Below are 24,646 nucleotides of genomic sequence, written 5' to 3' on the forward strand. Positions count from 1 at the left end.
TATATATATATTACATTTTAAAAAGTAAAAATTTCCAGTATTTTTGGGGTCTTCATTTTAAAATGATGCAGTCTATTTGCAAACTCTCAAAATATAAAATGTCTCATTTTTCTAGGGTTAAACAGGAACATAGGGTTTCATTAACTGTGGATATTAGTTCAATTTCACTGCAATTGACATTGGAAGCAAGTAAGTAAATCTCTTTTTCTTTCATTCTTTCGGTCCATCTCTCTTTTTCACCCACATCTATAATCGTATATATATATATATATATATATATATATATATATATATATATATATATATAAAACTTTGTTTTCAAGTAAGATCTTTGACTTGTTGTTTCATAAAATACTTTTGCATGCAAAATCCGATCCCGCAGTTTGCTAATTCCTACCCTTTGATTAGAAGGAAAGTATTTCTTCGAAACTCCGCGGATTAAGGACTATCCACTTATCTAGTGTTTCATTTTCAGATTAAATATGTTTTTAACTCATTTCAAAGTGTTTTTAACATGTTTTATTAACTGTTTGCTCGTATATATATATATATATATATATATATATATATATATATATATATATTCTGTGTACCTGTGGGTATGTGTGGCATGCCTTACTCAAATCATGAAAACAAATAGAAATTAATAAAGAAACCCTCAAGATCACCTTTCGAAAAATGGCAACTGGAGAATGTCAGATCACGATAGAATGCGTGTACTTGAGTAGAATTCAAATTTTACATGAAAGACTCGTAAAAATCTGAGACGATATATCTGTAAAGAATTACCAGAATAAATGACTTAGAAAAAAACTACTTTAATACAACATGACTGGCAAGTGTAGAAAACAATGTTGAAAGTACTAAAAAAAATAGAAAAAAGTGCGTAAAACTTGCATCACCACAGCGAGTTTCACCGTCAAGAATGTAAGAAATGATGAAACCATAAAAAAGACAAAAAGTGCGAAGATAAATATCTACACGGACGATTTATTACAATGCCTTGGGAGAAGATTCACAGCGACACCGAAACGTGGATAAAAAATCTTCGAGAAAAGAAAAAACAGAATCTCAACTGAGAGCTATGCAGAATAAAGCCATTGGAACTAATTACATTGAATGTAAAATAGAAAATAAAACTGTAAATCTGGACAAAGAGATGAAACAGTAAACAACATACAAGTAAACTAGATCATAAAAATATGAAAGCAGGTACAACTGAGTGAAGAAGGCAGATCACTGGAAGCTATGAAAACGACCGCACGTTGAAGATGGGGATAAATGGTAAAAATCCAAACCAGAAAAACAAATAGAAAAAACACTTTTAGGCATGTAAGTAAAAAGAGATAAACTAATTCAAGCAAAGAAAATCGAAACAAATACGCGGAGTTTGAAAGAGATCTAAAGGGAATATGGAAACTTGAAAATAATCAATATAATTAAGACTATACAACATACGGTACTGCTTAAAACAGTTGAAATCTTAAAGAAAACACTTGAATGTGGACACTAATCCACATAAGCTAGTAACGCTGCCACCATGTCGTACCGAGGGTTGTTAATGAAGAAACTTGATACAAGGTAAAATTACGATGTAGACACGTTTATTAATATTATGTGCATGACTTTTTTTACAATGGTTTTCACGGGGAAGTAACTCGATTTATTGAAGAGTTCTTTATTTTGTTACAGGACTCATACTAAAACTGCAATAAACATCAAACGAAAAAATATTTAAACTCCAATGGAACCAAGAAACCTGAAAATGCCAAATTTTAAATAACTACGTCGTATCTAAAAAAAAGGATTGCCAGAATCGATAGGCACCTTCATAAATAACCATAAATGGTCAATGAGGATGGAAACACCGCGAGGAAATAGTATTGGCATTCCCACTACTAAATTTGACCGAAAACGACTGAGATATTGAGGAGGTTTTATGGCATCCAAATTCAAGTAAATGCCAATTAGTATTGGCAATGAGAAGACATTACAGAAGCTGCTGTCACGATAATGCAAATTAATTTGCAAATGTTTTCGCACAATTTGGAGAGTACATGAAGTAGAGGCAGGCGCTCTGTCACACGAACGCCATGGGATATATTAATGACTGGCAGAACTCATTAAATTGCGTTGCCCGATTGGAAGCATGCCCCCACCCAACGTAAAAAAAATCAAAGTATGGATGTTCCTGTCGCTGTTGTTGTTGCTCAACCTCCATCCTTTTAAGGCTAAGCTATATTAAAAAAAAAACGTATTTGCAAAATAAAGTTCAATTAAATTGTTAGCCGCAAGTACAAACAAATTAATATCCCAACTTTATTTTATGTCAAATAAGTTCCTTCTTATAAACGTATATTACAACTATGCTGCGTTTATAAAAATAATATTTTCAAAATCATTATTTCAATACCAATTTTTTAAAATTAAATTGTTAGGTAAAAGTACATAATAATTAATTTCCCAACTGTATTTTTCGACGTTATATTTTAAAAAATAGCATTGTCAAAATCAAGTTTTACGATATCTATGTTTTTAAATAAATCGTTAAGTGCAAGAACAGTAAAATTAATATTCCAACTGTATTTTCTGTAAAATCATTTCGTGATTATCATTAGGCTATATTAAAAAACAACAGTATTTTCAAAAGCAATTTTTACTATATCTATTTTTTTAAATTCCATTGCTAGGTTCAGGTAGAGAAAACACCTATGTTAGGAATTGCTGTTTAAATAATAACGTTATTAATTTCGTAACGACAACAGAAGTGCATAAGTACCAATAAAGTTTAGGAAGCTAATAATCATAATTACCCAATTTTAAGGAAAATTCTATTTAGCGTAGAAGGTAAACAGTTGGAAACGCAATGAACATTGAAATAACAGCCTTGCCTTTTTAAATGTTTTTTTTTGTTGTTGTTGAAGGAGGCATCGCCACTCAGAAAACGTAGAAGGTAGAGTGGTAAATGCAATGAACGTTTAAATAACAGTAATAACTTTTTTAATATGTAATTTTTTTCTAGAAGCGATAGGAGTAGAACGGTTTGGTGGTATATAAAGAAAACAATAAATATTTAAAAATTGAATGACCCGTGATAAAGTTGAATAGAAAAGAAAACATGGACGCTCGTAAATGTGTAAATGAAAACACGGTAAAACGTAATGAACGTTTAATATAGCTCTGTCTGGATTAGTTTACCAGCCATTTTTTATTTGTAGAGCGTGTTTGTTAATAGAATAAGATAGTTATCCAGAATAATCGTTTTAACAGGTCTCAGCAAATTGGAAATGAAGCAATATAAGAAGTTTGAAATTATTAATATTAGAAATGCAACATGGAAATAAATCGTATGTGTATGTATTTATGATACAATAAACAACGGGTGGCGGACCAATATCGTAATACTATGTGTACTTCTTCTAGGTGTTGACTTAGTGCGATTACAGGACTTTAGAAATAGAGTGGAAATACGAACTACTTCCACTATAGATGTTGTTGGTCGTGATGATGTTTCTTCAAGGATGTAAATTTGGAGTTTATTCTAACGAACAAATGTGTCGTAAAAAGCGTTCTAAAGTTACATAAAATAGTGGATAATAGCTTAGATATAATTAATTTGTATGTGACATCTGCTGTTGCCAACCTACAGTAAGTTTGCTCAGATGAGACTTTCTGCAATTTATATATTTTATTGAGAAAAGAAGGGATTAATCTCTACTAACGACATGTGTAAGAAGTACTAGCAAAAACAATAAAACTAATAAAATAAAAAGCCAATCTGCTAGACTTGAATAACGCCAAATTCTACTGGGACGAGATATTCGAAAAGCGACACAATAAAAACCGGAAGGTTGAAAGATATGAAAGTAGGTTACATCAAATCAGAGAAACAACAGATAATGAAATTAGCTAGGAAATTCTTAAGACAACCGTAAAAAAGTGACAAACTGAAGAGCAGTTAATCATAAGGAAATACACAAATACTGGTGGAAAAACTTCAAAACCCTTCAGGAAATGGTAATTGAAAACCTGCAACCGCACAAGATGGCAGGATCAAAATGAAAATAGATTCATAAGACACAAGAAATCTACAAACGCATGCTATGTAAGAAAACAAATCAAACTATAAACCAGATAATAAGTGGATGCAGCTGACTAACTCAAAAATAATATAAGAATAGATATGACCAGGTTGTGAAAGACAGTATATTTGGAACTATATAGACAACTCAAATGGTAGAATCACAAACAGATAAAAGCCTTATGAGAAATTGGTGTACAAACAAAGAAACACACCCAAGCAGGGAGAGATATATAATAATTAACAACCAAGAAAAACCCTGTCACATCATTTATAGACATTTATGCTGACGACACTACCATTTATGGTAGCACATCTAAGACAGTAAACGACCAAGTTCTCTCCAATTCTCTCTCCTCTGATCTTGAGCACGTAGTACAATGGGGAAAGGAGTGGCTGGTTACTTTTAATGCATCTAAAACCAAGCTTCTCTCTTTACATCATCAACATTCTAATTCACATTTGTCATCAATTGAAATGAATGGTTCTCGTCTTCAGGAGGCCTCAAGTTTTAACAAGCTTCTGGGCTTGACCATTACTCCTGATCTTAAATGGAACACGTATATCAAATCTGTTGCCAAGGCCGCTGGAAAAATGGTGGGATCTTTCTATCGATCCAGTAGATATCTCACTGCTGATGCTATTCTCTACCTATATAAGAGCCAGGTACGTCCAAGGATGGAATACTGTTGCCACATCTGGGCAGGAGCTGCTAGAAAGGACTTGTCCTGCCTTGATAGAGTTCAAAATAGACTTCGTAGCCTCGTAGGAGATGTCCTTTTCTCCTCCTTGCAACCTCTATCTCACAGAAGAGATGTTGCGAGTTTGTCTCTGATGTATCGTTATTTTCATGGAAAGTGTTCAACTGAGCTTCAATCTATGGTCCCCCCTCGCCAAACTTTCACAAGAAACACTCGTCTAGCTGTAAACACTATCAATAATTTCCCCCACTCTTTATCTGTGCCTAAACCTAAACGTAGATTCCATGAACAAAGCTTCTTTCTTAGAACTGCACGCCTGTGGAATTGTCTTCCGTTTTCCTGCTTTCCGGCTGACTACAATATGGTTGTGTTCAAGTCTAAAGTAAATAAGTTCTTGATGAGCCGTTCCATATAAGTTATTAAATTTACCAAATTTTCATTACTAATGATTACTATATTGTCCAATTTTTACTGTACACTCTTTAACCCTTATCCTTGAGTGGCCTCTGGGCCTTGATAATATGGTGACGCCTTTGTAAAAAAAAAAAAAAAAGATTTTGTCGTCACAGCATATCACAAACTGAAAATCAAACAAACAGAAAAGCAGAAAAATAGATGGAACTGATATTGATATGGAAAATAAATAAAGAAAGAAAAATAGCAATATTCTCAAATATTGGCTATAAGATTTAACTTTGATTATTTCAGCTAAGACATCTAACGGAGGGTTGTCTTTGAAAGCAGTTCATTGTGGCAGCGATGTCTTTGTGCAAGTCATTTCTAGCAACACTTTGGTGAAAAGAATCCTCCCCCTTGTCCGTAGCAAAATAAGCAGCCTCCTGGAAAATAAGGCAAGTTTTTAATTCTTCATAAGCATATATTAAATTATTATTGTATACTTAAGTAAATTTACCTTTATGAAATTAACACTCAGATGTTCTCCGTTGCTTTTTTGCAATTTGAAAATTTAAGAATGTAAAGGTTGAGAAATTGGGACAGGAAATTCTAAGTGAAGTGTACGAATATGATCTAAATAAAACATGATATCAATTGCAGAGTATTAGATCTTTTATTATGATTAATCCTGCTTTGATTTAAGGGCACAAATATAATCATATCCAACAGCTTTGAAGAGAGAACCTCATTGAATTTTTTTTTATTTCCGTTACTGACATTTCATTTTTCATAACTGACATTTCCAATGCTTAATAATTAACACTCCCTATTTTCCCCCAGGTTTTAATCGGATGATGACGTTATCATTTTCATATCTGGATGTGTTTTAAAATAGCGAATCATTCAGGACAGGTTAAGAATCAAACTAATGCATTGTTGTGATGATCCAAATTGTATTTGTCTTTTATCATATGTTTAATGGATGTTTTAACAATATTTGCATTCGCTTCAATAATGTCATTATTCTTAAATCATCGTAATATACATAAAAATTAGGTATGTGTATATATTCGCATATTCTTCCCATGCTTATGAATGTACACTCTCTAGTTTTCGCCAGATTTTAATCAGATGATGTCGTTATCTTTTTAATCTCTGGATGTTGTTTTAAAATAGCGAATCTTATATCATATGTTTAATTGAGATTTTTGACAATATTTGCATTCGCTTCAATAATGTCATTATTCTTAAATCATCGTAATATACATAAAAATTAGGTATGTGTATATATTCGCATATTTGTCTCTACAGGACACACCGCTTAACTATACAAACAATCGACGTGAGTTTTGAATAACGCCAGTAAGATGTACAGATTTTTAACTTGGCATATGTGTAATTTAATTTCACAGAAGGAAAGGGATGGAAACCAGGTAGTGCCTTTTCGCTAAAATTCAGATATGTGATATTTTTGAAGCGTTACAATGGTTGTAAGACTTGAATAAGTCAATACTTTTACGACTATTTTATAAGTTTACTGAGAAAAAATTTATGCAAAGTATTTTATACAATGTATCGAACATTTTAGATTTGCATTGGTTTTTAATACACAGTAATCACACGCTAATTAAGCAATATGCACTATTTTAATATTTACTTAATCCTTATTTCAGCTTAAAAATTTAAACATTTAACAGAATCTTAATGATGCACTATATTTAAATCACCATCCGGAGAATGATACTAGACGTATATATATATATATATATATATATATATATATATATATATATATATATATATATATATATATTTATATGTATATATTTATGTATATATTTATATGTATATATATGTATATATATATTTGTTTTCTTTTATCAATATATATATATATATAAAATGATTATTATTATTATTATTATTATTACTATTATTATTATTATTAATTCGTTTCCTTTGCGATCTAAGCACGTCTTAAATTTACGAATGTTTTCGACGCAGTCTTTGAACATTTAATCGACTGCGCAACGCTCGTAACAGGATCTGCTTAATTATATAATGCCATTTTAATGTATTGAGTAGGTCGTTTAAACGCAAGTCAGATAATCGGCTCTCACATCAGTGAGATTGAGCCAATACGCGAACAAGCGAGGAGAAAGCCGCGAAACGGTGTGTGTTCTCTCCTAGCGACCCGATAGTATCTGGAGGCGATAGGAAATAGCCCACCAAAAGCAAGATTATTTACAACTCTGCGAGAGAAAAATATAAATTATGAAATAAAATATCCCGAAACAATAGACGCCATTCTATACAAGTCTACGAAAAAAAAAGAAGAGGAATGTCTTGAAGCGGCCCATTTTCTCTCCTGAAAAGATACATTAACAAGAACCCGAAATAGATCACTTAACAAGAAATAACAGTTGAAAAACATCATTATATACAAGTCGACAAAATAAGCTATCTCTTTCAAAGCAATATCTTCTGTTGCTCGCTGGATTTATGGCGAGTTTATGCTACTCCTCTTGTAGTAATTTTCATCCTCGTGAGTTTTAGTGTCATATTTTGTTTATATATATATATATATATATATATATATATATATATATATATATATATAAACAAAATATAACACTATATATATAAAAGTGGCAGAAAAGTACTCTAAAATGCGAATTAAGTTTATTTACAGTGGAACGACTACACTATATAATTACCCCATAATATATATATATATATATATATATATATATATATATATATAAACACACAAACACACGCATACACACACACACATATATATATATATATATATCTTGCTAAATACAGCACAACCAACATGATTATTAAAAAAATAAAAAAAATGAAATTAAGGTTAACTAACCAGGTTTCCTTCCTCGCTCAACAGAGCTAAATCGAGAGAAAATGCGATTTAAAAAATAATCTTGAATATGGCGGGGGAGAGAAAAAAAAAACGAAAAAAAAAGCGGGAGAAAATCACATAGAAACTAAATTAAGCCCCCAAATATTTTCTTTTTGCTTGCAAAGAGAAGGCTTCAAAGACTTAACAAAAATAGTTTCTGGAATTTTTAGATGAAAGGGTCGTCTAACTAAAGATCGTAAACTCGTCAGCACTGAAATTCGTGGCACACCTAACCTATGGTTATTTATGAAGTGCTCGGAAATAGAAGCATACTTATTACTCAGACCATCCGAGGGCGAAAAACTAGCATACCGAATATTTGATGGTTCCTGTTGTTTCAAGCGCAAATCCAATATTTGCCCCTTTCGCCCAATATAGTGGCGCTGCAACTACATTTGAATAAATAAATAATAAAAATTATGGTGAATGAGAAGAACATCGTTCAAAATGGACAGCAACATAGGTCTGGTTAGAAAAAACAACGCGGTCTGTTGTACAGACAAAGAAGTTTGCTTCGCAAATCGGTTGCTGATAGTATCTAGCCTAGGTAGACGAAGGTAAACACGACATCTATTAGCTACAATTTCAAATTTTCACCTTCGGATGTTCTGATTAATACGTATTGTGCTTCGACTTGCGAGCACCTCATAAATAACCATGCGTGTGCCATGAATTTAACTGCTGACATGCTTACGATCTTGAATAAGTTGCGCTCACCCTTGCATCTAAAAATTCTAGAAACTATTTTTAGTATGTCATTGAGACAGGCTCGTTTAAGAAAACCCAGGAGAGTTTCATGCGTCAGTTCGAATGCGAAAATGCTCTATCCAAAAGCAGAATTCAGAACTGGGTTGATCACTTCGAGAAGTATGGCACCGTGGAGAACCTCAAAGCTGCCAGAGAGAACGGTCCCAGCCACTCGGGACGTTTCAAGAAGCGAACAGCCTAGCTGGTCGAAATAGTGAGACAGTCTCTTCAGCAGAGTCCGAAACTCTGTGCGTAAGCGAAGTCAGTCCCTCGGTATGTCCCGTGAGACTTGCAGGAGAGTGCTGGTGAACGATATCAGGGCTTACCCGTACAGAATATAGACGCTGCAGACCCTTACAACCTCAGACAAGAAGCAGAGGAGGGCTATGGCAGTCAAAATGCTCGAGAAAATTTAGGAGACACCAAGTTTCCTTAGCCCCCTTTGGACCTCAGATGAAGCTCACTTCCATATTTATGGAAAGGCGAACTCCAAGATAAATGTCTTCTGGGGGTCCTCCAGACCAAATGAAGTAGCCACCAAGCCCCTGCACTCTCCTAAGTGCACAGCGTGGGCTGCAATCTCGGCCAGAGGCATCATCGGGCCGATCTTCATCGAGGAATCTGGCGCAGCAGTGACAGTCACAAATGGGCGGTATGTGGAGGTCCTGAAAACCTTCAAGAGTGAGCTCCAAACCATCTACCCGTCGCTCATGAGCAGGTTCTGGTTCCAGCAGGACGGTGCAAGTTCTCACATCTCAAACCTGTCCCGAGATTGGCTGAAAGAGAACTTCGGAGGCCGTGTGATCAGTTTCCAGACTGATTTTGATCGGGCACCCCATAACCCGGACTTAAGCCCCCCATATCTTTTTCTTTGGGGCTATTTGAAGGACGGAGTCTACGCAGGAAAACCCAGAACCATCACGGAACTCAAGGAAGCCATCAGGGACGAGATGAGAGCCATTACCAATTCGGTCTGTAAGAACGTCATGGACAACTTCGGGCTACGCCTCAAGAAATGCATGGAGCTAAATGGAGGCCATCTAGAACATATCCTGTAGAAAGGAAAAAAATAAGACCTAAGACCCTAGTGTTTTGATGTGATGTTTTCAATATAATAAACTAGTTATGATCAAAGTTTCATTTCATTCGAACAAAACACTAAGAAACGGGGCCTAATTAGATTTGGGACCCTTTTGGGAGGTCAACTTATATATATATATATATATATATATATATATATATATTACTTTTTTCGGTTCAAAAATTGTACAAGGCTTCGAAAATAACATTAGAGCAAAGCATAGTAGCGTTTTATACCAAATAACCTATCAGGAATTAATTAAAACTTAAGAGGAAATACTCGGAGATATACGATTTAAAAAAAAATGAAGGTAAAAAGGAGGAAGAAATCGCGAATCAAAATTCGTGTGAAATATATATAAAATATGTAATATAGTTACAATTAAAATTGAGGAGGTATGAGGAAAATAAGATATATCTCCGAGCATGTTCAATGATCTAACGAACCCCTCTGGTTGACAAAACGACGGCTTGGGTAAAAGAATTGAGACTGACTCTAAAATCATCAAATATTTTTAAAAGTCAACCGAAGCAAAATTCTAAAACAATCCATTTTATAGCGATTGACACAAGCTTGATTTTCAATTAGATGATGACCAATGGCAGATTCCAAAGCAGCAATCGGGCGAAAACGACGTGGCTAGCCTTGTTACGTTCCGTTGAGATATGGTGGTTAATGCGTGTCTCCAGGTTCAAAGAGCTTCAATTTACGTAGCACAGTAGTAATTAAATTCATAAATAACATTATTTTGCGTGATGTTAGGCAAACCGTCATCCGTTTCCCGGAATTGAATGAAGACCCACAAATGTTTCAGACTCCTACATTTTTACTCTCGTCGGAATTGTGCAAATATCTCGTTTTTCAATAGAATCGGGTGAGGACACATTGCGGTGCACCGGAAGAAAGCTTCACATGTCTCTCGAAGTATTTTAATGTAATCGTAATTTATAATGTAGAGACTCTACTGCTGATTTTACAAAATTATGTTTTTTTTTATATAATAGCTTAAAATAAATATAAAAATGCAAAATCAAGTATCATGCTAAAGAGAATAATTGTTTCAGACTCTGTTTTTCTTTAAACATAAACATTTATTTCGAACACGACCCTGTCATATAAAAAAGCTTACTGTTGAAATCATATATCGAGCTCTTCCGCTTGTGGGGTAGTAAAACTTCTCAAATGCCATGTGATGTTTGACTGTGTAAGCTCCTAACTTTAGTCCACATCACCTGTTTCTTACTTCATCGGATTATTTCGATTCACGGTATTAATCGAAGTTGTTCCGGTAGTAAACCTATCTAAGAACAACGCCAGACACATAAAGTGCTGTTGTTTAAAATTTACAAAACTCGGCCCAACAGTTATCCCGTCCATACGGAAAAAAATCTCACACTCACATACAGCCATAGTAATTACTTTATTATATAGTAGTAGATAGGTTTTTCGCCTTGCGGTTGTCCAGCGCGAATGCAGACACCTCGATTAAAATTGACTATATGTTATTGGCGAGACTAAGGGTATCGGACATATGAATGAAGTTATATTGCAAACCTCTATCAATCCGCTTACAAGCTTAAGCGAACAAAAAATAAATGTTTCGACTTTAGGCAAATAAAGATTACGAAATCGAGTCACAATGCCGTAGAAATACAATTACAATGATCCCCATTTTGGTTTTTAGCTTTATGCGAGTAGTAAACTAAAATCTCTCTTTAGTCTGAAGATATTACTCCGCGTGCATTTTATGTGAGTGGTGGGATGTATGTTTTGGCGCTAACATGTTGTCCTACGAGTTTGAACAAATATTTACTTGCAAAAATGTTAAATGCCATAACAATTTCGAATATCTTTGACATGCATATTCGCTATATGTCAAATGTATGTATGTTATAGGATGCCTCATTAAACATTGTAAAATAGTTCCTTTTTATATATTCCCCACCAAATAAAACCAACAGACTTAATCGTTTCAATTTTCAATCCATTTTATTACAAAATTTAGTTTCACTCAGTATTTGAACAACTATCATATTGTCCCTCTCGGATGTACATGAGTCTTTCTAGAAAGACTATGACTAGAAAATATAAGGAACTCCAATGTAAACAATAGAATCATCGGATCCAAACGATATGATGATAATCAAATTATTCATATGTAATCACCTTAAAGTAGTGGAACCTCATTCATTTCTTTGTGTGCGTAGTACAACGAAATTTATTAAACTGTGCTAAACCATGAGAGTTTTTAATTGTTCCCGTATGTTTTATCATTTCATTTCCGAAATGTTACCCCAGAAAACAATCAAAAGAGATAAAATGTTATAAAATATTTTCTTGAATCGCTTTAGATAAGAATCGTTAAAAAATGCAAGTTTGCAACTTAGCGTCCCTGTTTGTCTGTTTCCTAAAGATAGCAAAATCTACTCCTTTATAACGATGACTCTAAGCATGAAATACACAAATGCTTCTCTTAAGAATGTTTCATCCTTTGACTTATAAGAAACTAATACAAGATTTTACCCGAATCATTCCTATTGCTGCATATTAAATTGTTGTAGTAGAATAGCTATCACCATCCTTCCTAAACAAGTAATTTTATTCTTTTTTATATCCCCCTCCCCAGGAGAAAAATACTTTCACGTAGGATGTGGTTAACAGTCATATATTTCCTCTCGTATGTACTCGAGACTTTCTAAAGAAACATCTCTGACTAGAAAATATTAGGGAATCATATGCCAAGAGTAGAATATTCGGATCCATACGATGTGATAATAATTACGTTACTACCTAAATATTATAAAATCTTATTAATATTTGTGTGCGTAGTCCATTAAAGAGCAATACGAAATTTATTGAACCGTGCTTTACCATGAGAGTATCTTTTTCACATACGTTGTACTTATTGCATTTTTGAAAAGTTTCTGCAGGAAACAGTCAAAAGAGGTAAACTGTAAGAAAATCTTTTCATGAATCGTTTAAGATAAGAATCGTTTAAAAATACATGTTTGTTACTTAGCGTCCCTAGTTGCTTGTTTCCTAAAAAAGACCAAAAACAACCCACTTATCAATATCAAAATCAATATAGGATTTTACCTGAATAATTAATATATTTGTTCATTAAATACATTGGAGCGAAAAAAAGTTTCGACATTCCTCTTAAACAATTTTTTTAGTCAATATTTTCTAACCAATAAAAAACTACTTGTGTATTAACTGTAATAGATGCATATATACTGAGATGGTTTTCTTTTTTGTCTTAAAAATGTGTTTAAAAACAACGTGCCTTTTGTAACATTACATTGTGAAATTCTTTATCCTATCAGCATGCCTATTTTCTCCATAAACATTCCGAGAAAAATAATCGATCATTCGACACGCTTGTTATATAACCTTTATTAATTATTATTAGCTTTTATAATTTTTCTAATAAGCATAGCATGAAACTTAGCTTCTGATTATTTACTCACGACACATCATGGCGCATAAACACTGGAGAGGTCATGAATGCTTTCTATATACGGGTATAAATTGAATGCCTACTGGAACGATATTCGAGTCCCTAAGGCCTCTTTCTACAGGGGTTTATCAAGACAATCTGGAATGAAGATACTTTTGCCTTCACGTAAACCCTGATCAAATATTAAGAATTACATAATATTCGCAGCTCGTATCAGATCTCTTCGGCATTGTTAACGCATACTGGGTTTTACGAGGAATGCATCTTCTTCAAGTGATGTTACCGCAAGTTGAAAACACGAAGTTAGATCATCCACCAGATTATATGATTTTTTTGTCCTGAAATCCATTAAGACAAAGAACAGAAGAAATATATAAACAAAAAAGCTATACTATAACACCTGACCAGTAGTCAAGTGAGGAGAGGAACATTATGTTCCTAACTTCCTTACTAACTCAATGTTTTATGTAAGAAAGAACATTAATGGAATATTCGAATGTCTGTGTATTTCACATAAGGATCCAATGTTAACCGCTAGGCAGGGGCTTCTTGGTTTTTGAAAACTTCGATAGAGTTAAAATAAAATAAAAATATATGGCTGTTAACATTTTCTTGTTAACCAGCATATTTCTCGTATGATTCGCCAACTTATACGACTGCTTTGCTCACCTCTATTTGTAATACAAATACTAACATAAAACATTTGAAATACAAATGCCAACATAAAAACTGTCTAAATTACTTTTATATCAGAGTAGAATCAGGCTATACGTATACTAAACCATATGTCTAGAATTCTTATTAGAGTTTGAATTAAGCCCCGTTATATTATTTAATTATATAAAACGTTTACAATAGATTAGGTAATATTGAAGACTATTAATTGAACTTCAGAGGATCTAGTTTTATTTATGTCAAATGATCATGAATTATGTCAAATGATTCACATCTGATATACTTATTATTAGTACGAATATAGACTCGTAACATTTCTTTTTAAATTTATTAAAATGCACTTGACTTTTGAGAATATTTATTAACTAGCAGACCAGCCCGCCTTTGCTCGAGCCCTATGTACTGTTGATAACTTTATGTGCGTATATATATATATGTATTAAAAAGTTAGACAAATGTCCAGGTAACCTACATATAAAATTTCAAGTGTTTAGACATAAAATTGGCGGAGGAGTTTGGTAGAGTCTGAGAAGATCAATATTTTACACTTTCATCGCTTGGCAGTTTCGCCCACAAACACTTGCTGTATGTCTGAATAACCATTATGTAAAAGTTCAAATATTTAGACCCAAAATGGCTGAATAGTTCGCTAGAGACCGCAAAGATCAAATCTTTTAAACTTTGACGTCTTGGCAGCTCAAATGTTCAGCTAAAACGATTTAAAAGCTTATCTTATGTCCGAATACACTTTATGTAACATTTTAAATGTTTAGACCAAAAATTGTAAGTTGGTAGAGACTGCAGAGTTCAAATTTTGAAAAACTTCGATTCCAACGTTGACCTTTTAACACTTATTGTTTTGGGTTCAAGTCAAATTAAAAAAAGTTCGATCCATGTCCAATTTACCCACATCTAAAATTTCAAGTGTATAGACACAAAATTGGCGGACGAGTTTGGTAGAGTTTGCAGACGTCAAATAGTTGGTCTTTGACTCATAGACTGCCAAATGTCTGGTCATACACCGATTAAAATGATTTTCCCAAATTTTATCATATCTCGAGTTTATAGACTGAAAATTGTCAGAGTTGTTTTGTAACGAACAAAGACACGCACAGAGAGACAATTTTACTTTTAGAAATATAGAGAGAGATTATCCATGTTGAAATTTCACAAACATCATAGATATCGCAATTTTTATGATTGGCTTACACTACTTTAACAAACTTACATAAGACTCAATTAAAAAAATCCGGTACACTTTGTAAACTCTTACAACTATCAGCTTTGTTCTAAAATTTCTGAGTTTCCAACCGATATATCTTTTAATTGACAGTTTAAGCAAGATATATATTGCGTGTATGTTCTAACAAAATATTTTTTCACCACTAACATGCTAATTTAGGTTTCATTCTTTTATAGAATGAAAACCAAATTAACAAGTTACTTGTGAAATAAGATGTTTTAAACGTTTAAGTTAGGCAGCAAATTGGTTATATGGTAGTTATGTGTAAATAAAAAAAACTCTAAATTTTGTCAGATTCTGTACAATTTTATTATTCTAAAATATTTTTGTTTCGTCCATTTTTTAAGAATTACTTTAACTTCTTTTTCAACAGTTGTGTGACAGTGCAATAAAGATCGTCAATAATAATGTTGCTCAAAAATTTTCCAATTTTTCACGTAAGTGATATATTTAATTGATCATTATATTACAGTTGCATTTTTGAAGATAGTAACCTAGAATAATAGTTTAGAAATCGAAATGATTACAATATAAATATTTGGTTCATTGCTATCACATAATTTATTTTTTATTCAAATTATGTTCCAGTAACAAAATTATTTCGCAATTTCCTTTCGGATTGTTAATTTCTATTACTTATTATTTTTTTAATTATCAGTTAAGTAAATTCGAAAATGTTATTTGATTTATTCGGATTGTACAAGCAACACACTTAGGAATTACTTAAAAAAACTTTGCAAGCATGCGATATAGGTAAAATATTTTCGCTTGTTTTTTTTCCTCATAAGAGAAATGGTTTCCATAATGTTTTATTGTTAAAGTGTTTTTTATTCAATAAGTCTGAAGAAAAACTGTTCTTGTGAAAATCTTAAAACGACATAATGTTTGGATTTGTCCGAATAGTCTGGAAACAATTGTAACTAACGATGAAATACACTATTTGTTGCTATCCACCCACTCTTTTACGTCTTGATTTTTGTTAAAAAATTATATATATATATATATATATATATACGTCCATGAACTCATCAGTAAAATCGGAAAGTTCATAGTAGGTACAAAGTAATAACCGTTTATTATTTAATATTTATGAAGGATCAAAATAATTCACGTTGACCTGTAACAAGTACCGGTCAATTTGTTTACATATACGTGTAAATGTTTAAATTTACTTTCTTTTAGTGATTCGCTGGTTAAAGAATGGTTATGTCTTCGACTATCGTTTCGTATCAGATCCAGTCTTCACCACTACATACATGCTAACCAATCACAAGGTAAGTTAGAATTATCCAAGTGTGCATTTATTAATAGCACCAACTTTATTTACGGTAGTAATAGTAGTTATGCTGTAGTAACCTCAGTAGTCATAGTTTTAGTAGCAGCAGTACTAGATTTATATTATCGGCTCTCCATAAATGAGCTGTTAGTTTAATTGGTTTGAATTCAAATTAAAACAATATTAATAGTATTTTCCCTGACTCGAACATTGAGTTGAAGATAATTTTACGTGCCGAAACATTTCCGGCTAGAACGGTGATTTGTCCGTATTTGAACTGAGATATATTGCTAGCTTTATAGATTTCAATTTTCTAAGTTACTGTTGCTTAAAAGGCATATTTAATTAAATAGATTTTAGTCTTTAATTCAACGTAATGACAACCCAATAGCTATTCAACAGACTCTCCCCAGTATTAAAAATACACTGTACACCAATTTATCTAAATGTAATGTTTTAGCAAAACGATACCAGGCTCTTAACCGTCTTCCCTTTTCAGAATGTATGCACATCCATTGAAGTATTACATTTTACCAACAGAAACCTACAAAAATACACACGTAACCATATTTTCATTCTTTGCATATATAAATACACATACCTAGATTACCAGATAAATATAAAAAGAAAGAGAAAGAAATAATCTTGTGTTTCGACCAGACACTTAGGACTCAGACGGAAAAGGAACACGAAGATATGAGTCGGAGAACAACAAAGGTGCATTTAACTTCAAATAAATACAAATATAAAATAAGCAGGTTGCAAAACAATTGCGTTTGCGGCTTTTTAAGAAGTCCAAAAAGTTCTTCTTTTAACGTCTTTAGTTTGACAGCCCCATTCAAGTTCGGAAAGAAGAGAGATGAAATAATAAGTCTTTCCTTCACATTGAAGTACGACATTTTTACATAACTATCTACACAAATCTAAAAAAATATACACGTAAGGACTATTTTCATTAAGCGCATATATAAACGCATACCTAGATGAATAGATAAGCATAAAAAGAAAGAGAAGACATACATACAAAATAATACAAAACTCGTTCCGTACATATCTTCAGCAATTTTGTACCAAAGCGTTTCACTCGTATACAAATGACCTAAACGTGGTGAAGTTTACATGATTTTTGAACGACCGTATTCTGTGGAACGAGTTTCAGATATAACATTTGGCTACAGATTCAAATTAAAAATCTGGTCATTGACTTCAAGGAAAATTTCTGAATACGACCATATTATCGCTGGCTTGGAAAACACATGCTACGCGGCTTGGTTTAGAAAATGAAACATGAATAATTGCATTTACTTTCAACTGAAAAAAAAACTTCGTTTAAAATTAATATTATTTGTTTTCTTGCAAGACAATGTCAAGTGCATATAAGATATAAAAATAAAAACTAAAACAACAGAAATATTTGCGTCTTTGAGTGAATAAAATTTCAAATATATATATAATTATATATATATATATATATATATATATATATATATATATATATATATATATATATATATATATATATATATATATATGAAGAATCCTAGAGTGGATGAAACGCGGAATATTAAGTGTAGTTTAATCGCCATATATATTTTATAACTTACTATATATATATATATATATATATATATATATATATATATATATATATATATACATTGTACTATTAAATACGTATGTACGAATTTCTTTAATTTCATGTTACAGGCGGTAGTTATGGCAGAGAATCAAACTTCAAATTTCACATTTTCTCCAAAACCATTACAAAAATTTAATGCAGATGGGTACATGATCTGGTTTACCATTTCTAATTTTGTGTTAAATACGTGGCTTTATACTGCATATCGTGATGGAAAATTACAGTTGAATGCAAGCAAGGAAGAGGTAAGAGAAAATTTAACGTAACTTTTTCTTGGTGGTGTCCTATTTTAATAAATATCATGGATTTATTAATTTCGAACTACTATTGCTTACATTTAGTCCAAATAACTAAGAATGCTAAAGATTTTTCCTAAAAAAAAAATACTGTAAAATTATATGAAACCAGCAGCGATAACATGGTTATCGTCATCGGATACAATATGTTGATGAATGGTCATTTAATATAAATAAGAGAACAGGCTATAAAAAAATCCGGAGAAAAGAAAAATTATCCAAATGTAAATGAGTGGATAACACTGAGGAAAACCTGATACGGAAGTGACTGGAAAAATTTAAGACATTATCATTATTAATTTACCATGGATTTACTAGGGAATCGTTCAGAGGAGAGTTAATAAGTTTCAGAAAATTAAATTTATAAAAAAGTCATCCATTAAAAAAAAAAAAAACTAGATTGCGCTGGTGATTGCATTCTTATATCAATTTTCTATTTTTTTTATTAGACCATGCTAAATTTGTGAATGTAGTGAATATATATGTATATACATGCATAAATACGTACATATAAATTTATATTTTATGAAGCATGGAAGTGTTTTGTGTTTTTTTTTCTGTTTTAAACAACACGTACCATCAAAGATTCGGTATGCAATTTTTTTTACATTCGGATATTCTGAGTAATGCGTATGATTCTTCGATTTGTGTGCACCTAATAAATAACCATGCGTGTGCCACGAATTTCAGTGCTGACATGTTTACGATCTTGAGTAAGTCTCACTCACTATTTCCTTTAAAAAATCTAGAAACTAGTCTTTTGTGACTATTTTTTATTAAATCTTTTGTGACTTAATTTGATTTCTATGTATTTTTCCCAGCTGATTTTTATTTTTCTTTTCTTTTTTTACTCCCCCGCCATATTCATTACTATTTTCCTTTTTAATCGTATTTTCCTCGATTTAGCTCTGTTGAGCGAGGAAGGAAAGCGCCTTAGCTAACCTTTACTTTCATTTTTAAAATTTTTATCATCATATTGATTGTTCTGTATTAAGCCAACACACACACACACACACACACACACACACATATATATATATATATATATATATATATATATATATATATATATATAATATATATTATATGGAAAAATGCGCGCATGAAAAGTAATATTCTTAAGATTTTATTAAACCTGGAAAAGTAAAGGACAAGAAATTCAACCTGGAAAAGTAAAAAACAAGATATTCTAGTAAAGTAAAAAATAAGAATTTTTTAGACTTAAAATATTTCAGCTAAAAATAAAATTTGAATATTGGAATTAATAATCTTATAATTTACATAAAAATGAATTAAATGATCCTAATTATGATATGATAAAATTATTAATTTTTATGTAAATTATAAAATTATTAATTCCATCTACTAACTAACTAACTAATGAATTAATTTTATTCAAACAATTTTCACTACATAAATATATGCAAATATAAGGGGGGAAATAAGTTCAATCCAGCGACTGACACCCTTTCTAACTCAACAATAAACAACAACATATGCAAATAATAAATAAAATATTTATCAATATTCAAATTTTATTTTTAGCTGCAATATTTTAAGTCTAAAAAAATTCTTATTTTTTACTTTACTAGAATATCTTGTTCTTTACTTTTCCAGGTTGAATTTCTTGTCCTTTGCTTTTCCAGGTTTAATAAAATCTTAAGAATATTCCTTTTCATGCGCGCATTTTTCTAGGCATTGCTATTGTATTAATATATAAATTTATAATATTTATTAATGATTGTCAAAAAAAATAGCTCTCAAACACACATTTATGCAATATTTATCATTCAATCACAGTATGTCCGAGCCAGGGTTTCTACCGAGACTGCGGTTTATGAATTCGTCATCTGTATAGAGCGTAAACTAACAAAAAAGAAGATGGCACTCGGTGTCTTTTTAGATATCGTTGGAGCTGTTGACAACATACCCTTCAGTAGTATGTTCAAGTCGCGACGAGGACACAATGTGCCACCAGTACTCATCCGATGGATTGAGTATATGGTGAGGCACAGAACAGTTCAAGTAGAACTACTGAGGGCAACTGTTAAAAGGGAAGTAGTTAAATGAAACCCCCAAAGTGGGATTTTATCACCTTTACTATGGAACTGTATGCTGAATCCTCTTTTAAAGGAGTTTAAAAATAGGAATATTTATGCCCAGGCTGATGCTGATGACATCGCAGTGCTGGTCGCGGGTTCAAAAGCATCATTGGTCAGACGCATTGCCAAAATGACATTAAATATTCCTAATAAATGGTCTAATCGAAATGAATTAGAATTCAGTAGCCGTAAAACAGAAATGGTCTTGTTTACATATAAAAGGAATTGCCAACTTGATGACCTTTTTCTGAGTGAACAGAAATTGAAATTTTCGCAGGAGGCAAGGCTGTTGGGGGTAATCCTGGACAGTAAGCTAACCAGGAAAAACCATATAGAAAAGATTTCCTCCAAGGCGACTGCAGCCCTTATGCAATGCAAACAAATTGTGGGGAAAACCTGGGCAGTTAACCCGCATGTAATGAGGTGGATATACATTGATATGGCATGTACCATTTTGTCGTATGCATGTGTTTCCTGGATCGCGGGACAGAGAAACTGTACTTGAGGAAGAAACTCCAGAAGGTACAAAGACTTGCTTGTTTAATGACTTCTTCAGCATATCCGAGCACACCTACTGGAGCATTGGAGATGCTGTTGAATATCCCTCCGATTAAAGAATTCCTGAAGGCAGAAGCGATACGGGGATCCTATAGAATAGATCTCATGGGTCTGTGGTGGTCAAGATCTGTTGGGACTACTGGAAAAACAAAGAGTCACGTGAATTTTTGTAATGAGGTTAAGGAGGAACTACCGCTCTTGCATGTGCCGGGTGACCTTATGACTAAAACCAGATCATTTGAAAAGCATTTCACATGTATGGTTTATGACAGAACAGGCGCAAGAGATTATGAAAAAGAGCTGGAAAGCAACGTAATCAAATGCTATACTGATGGATCTAAAATGAATGATAGGATTGGTGCGAGTGTTTATATAGAATATTCAAACCACCTCACCTGTCAAAAATCTTATTATCTTGGTAAACTGAGGACGGTCTTCCAGGCAGAAGTCTTCACCATACAGGTATCATCGGATACAACACCAAACATCAGTCATGAGCTGGCACCATTGGATGTGGTGCCAAACACCACCCCCGCCTTCACCGAAGAGCAGGATCTCAGACCTAAGTCTGACAAGTCAGCTCTAACATTCGGTAAACATCACGACAAAAACCGAAGAAGGAGAGACAGCGCATGTTTAAGGCTTTTGAATCTGAGGTTCTGATCATGGAAGATGTTCAGCAACAGGAAATAGCTATCCTTTCAGATAGTCAGGCAGCTATTAAAGCATTGGAGAATAGTACGGTAAGATCCCAAACCGTACTGTGCTGCATTGAAAATCTAAACCATCTAGGAAAAGAAAACCGCATATCTATTTCATAAGGAGAGTTTAAAAAAATGAGTTATTAAAAAAAGTTCGTTTTTTTTTAATTATAAAAAAAAAACGATACACGGGATTGAACCGAAAATCTTTCCACCAACCCCCGGTACTCTAACCGTTATGCTAACATGTCATATTGGCAAAATCGCAGTAAAAAATATTTATATAAAAAAAAAGTGATGCAAAAAAAAAAAAAAAAGCGTTAGCCACTTATGTATATACTTACTCTCCTGTTTGTGAACCCACATATTTTGTTGGAACTTTTTTTCTACTGAACCAATTTTCGAAATCTTTTTTTCAAAATGTAGCTAATAAGGTGTTCTATCCAACTATATAAGTTGTCTGAAATTTGGTTGCGAACGGAATTAGTGGTGGGGGTTTGAATGTGTCTTGATTCATTCAATTTCGGACTTAAGCATATATTCAACCACTATCGTGGTTGAATGATATAGTTAGTTAGTTATAAAATATATATGACGATTAAGCTACACTGAATATTCTGCGTTTCATCCACTCTAGGACTCTTTAGGTTTGGCGCGAATTTTGAGGGTGTCTGTTGTTTTTATATTGAGATTTTAGTTAGCCAATCAGCTTTCTAGTATCCACCGCGCCCTTCCTATCAGCCAATGAACAACCACAAAATTCGCGCATAAGCCAGAAGAATCCTAGAATGGATGACACGCGGAATATTCAGTGTAGCTTAACCGCCATATATATTTTATAACTAACTAACTAGCTCTACCTATGCATTGAGCACTTTTGAAGTAAATACTTAAAGTTTACGCATAAATTTATACTTTCGTATATTAATTTTATGTGAGTAAATGCATTTAAATTAATGGTGACTATGTGGAAATATGCCTTCTTGAGTACAGACAGTTGCTTCTTTTTATAGTACCACTTCAGTTTTCGTAACGGTTTTACTTTTTGAGTTAAAAAAAAATTGACTGGGATAGTTTCCGTACATTTATATCTGATCTACCTCTGCATTCCATGCAAAAAAATAATGTTTCCCCTATGGTGTCAGAGTTGACTGAATGGTTAATTGTAGTTATAGACCGATCCATACCATCAAGAATTCAAGAAAAACCGAACAGCCAGCCATGGTTCTCCTCAGAATGTGCCGCTGCCATCACACACAGACACCCCTTTTTCCATAGCTACCAACACAATAGATGTACTGAGAATAAAAGTGATTTAAAGACTGTCAGCAACCACTGTAAAAGAGTAATACAAATGCAAGAGGGTTATATGCAGAGCAGCGGCTTGGTTCCCACCGGTTTGGCAAATAGCAAACAGGATCATGAACAGAAGCGTAAGTTCTATCCAAGCCATCATCAACAGACCTGAGGTCATCTCGTCAGCATAGGACAAAGTCACTCTTTGTAATGAACTTTGCAGCTAAGTCTACACTATGTGGCAAAGGCCATCAACTCCCCATATTTCCTCCTATAACAGACAACACGCTATGCAACATACAAATATCTGTACGTAATGTCGCCAAGCTAATCAAGAACCTTGATCCCAGTAAAACAACTGGCCCTGACGGCATTCCAATTATTGTGTTGAAAAAAACCAGCAATTGTCCCCATACTTATAAAACTGTTTAAGTGTTGTCTTAAGAAAAAGTGCTTTCCAACACCCTGGAAAACCTCATCAGTATGCCCTGTATTTAAAAATTCAGGTGATAGGTCATCTACCTCTCAGTACAGACCAATAAGTCTCCTGTGTGTCATGAGTAAGTTGCTGGAATCCATATTAAATAAGAAGTAGTCAACACCCTCAGCAGAGATAACATTCTTAGTGACATGCAATATGGTTTCCGTTCTGCTAGATATACAGCAGATGTGCAAACGGTTATATCTCATAGGATCAGTGAATTCCTCGACAACGTCTTCCTTTCTAGAGCAATTGCTCTTGACATATTAAAGGCCTTCGATAAGGTATGGCATAACGGCTTACTTCACAAGTTGCCCAATTACGGTATAACTGGAAATGTTTTCTCAATTATTAAATCATTGCTCTCTGATAGGCTCATAAGAGAAGTGGTTGATAGACAGAAATCAGAAGCGCACAGCATTAATGCTCGTATCCCGCAGGGGTCCATCATGGGCCCAACTCTCTTCCTGATGTACATCAATGATCTCCGAAAATACATACTTAAATCATTCGTTGACATCTATGCTGATGATACGACCATCTATGGCAACACATCAAAAGCGGTAAATGACGAAGTTCTCTCTGATTCTCTCTTCTCTGATCTTGAGCGCGTGATACAATAAGGAATGGTTACTTATAATGAATATAAAACCAAGCTTCTATCTTTACATCATCAACGCTCTGATCCCCCATCTGGCATCAATTGAAATGGAGTGCTCTCGTCTTGGGTAGGCTCCATGTTTTGACAAGCTTCTGGGCTTGACTTTTACTCCTGATCTGAAATGGAACACGTACATCAAAACTGTTCCCAAGGTCACTGGAAAAATTGTAAGACGCTTCTACTGCTCCAGGAGATTTCTCACGGTTGATGCAATTCTCTGTCCATATAAAAGGCAAATACGTCCAACGATGGAGTACTGCTACCTAATCTGGGCAGGAGCTGCTAAAAACAGCCTATCCTGCCTTGACAGAGTACAAACTAAACTTGGT

At 33.2% G+C, this 24,646-nt stretch overlaps 1 protein-coding gene across 5 annotated transcripts in view; it reads left to right on the forward strand.

The window, feature by feature from the left end:
- LOC145276824 (bactericidal permeability-increasing protein-like) overlaps positions 1 to 24,646 on the forward strand; it is a 230,657-nt gene that overhangs the window by 53,943 nt on the left and 152,068 nt on the right. Inside the window, exons 4-8 of one of the 5 annotated variants that reach the window (XM_080128174.1) lie at positions 116 to 189; positions 5,491 to 5,633; positions 15,681 to 15,744; positions 16,490 to 16,581; positions 18,291 to 18,467. The exons of the other annotated variants lie outside the window; for them this stretch is intronic. Of the exons in view, the coding sequence (XP_079984300.1) occupies positions 116 to 189; positions 5,491 to 5,633; positions 15,681 to 15,744; positions 16,490 to 16,581; positions 18,291 to 18,467 (550 nt within the window). The remainder of the gene's footprint in view (positions 1 to 115; positions 190 to 5,490; positions 5,634 to 15,680; positions 15,745 to 16,489; positions 16,582 to 18,290; positions 18,468 to 24,646) is intronic. 5 annotated transcript variants of the gene reach the window in all.

This window comes from Euprymna scolopes, chromosome 5 (assembly GCF_053919585.1).
Source record: "Euprymna scolopes isolate OS-2025 chromosome 5, ASM5391958v1, whole genome shotgun sequence".
Taxonomy (NCBI): domain Eukaryota; kingdom Metazoa; phylum Mollusca; class Cephalopoda; order Sepiida; family Sepiolidae; genus Euprymna; species Euprymna scolopes.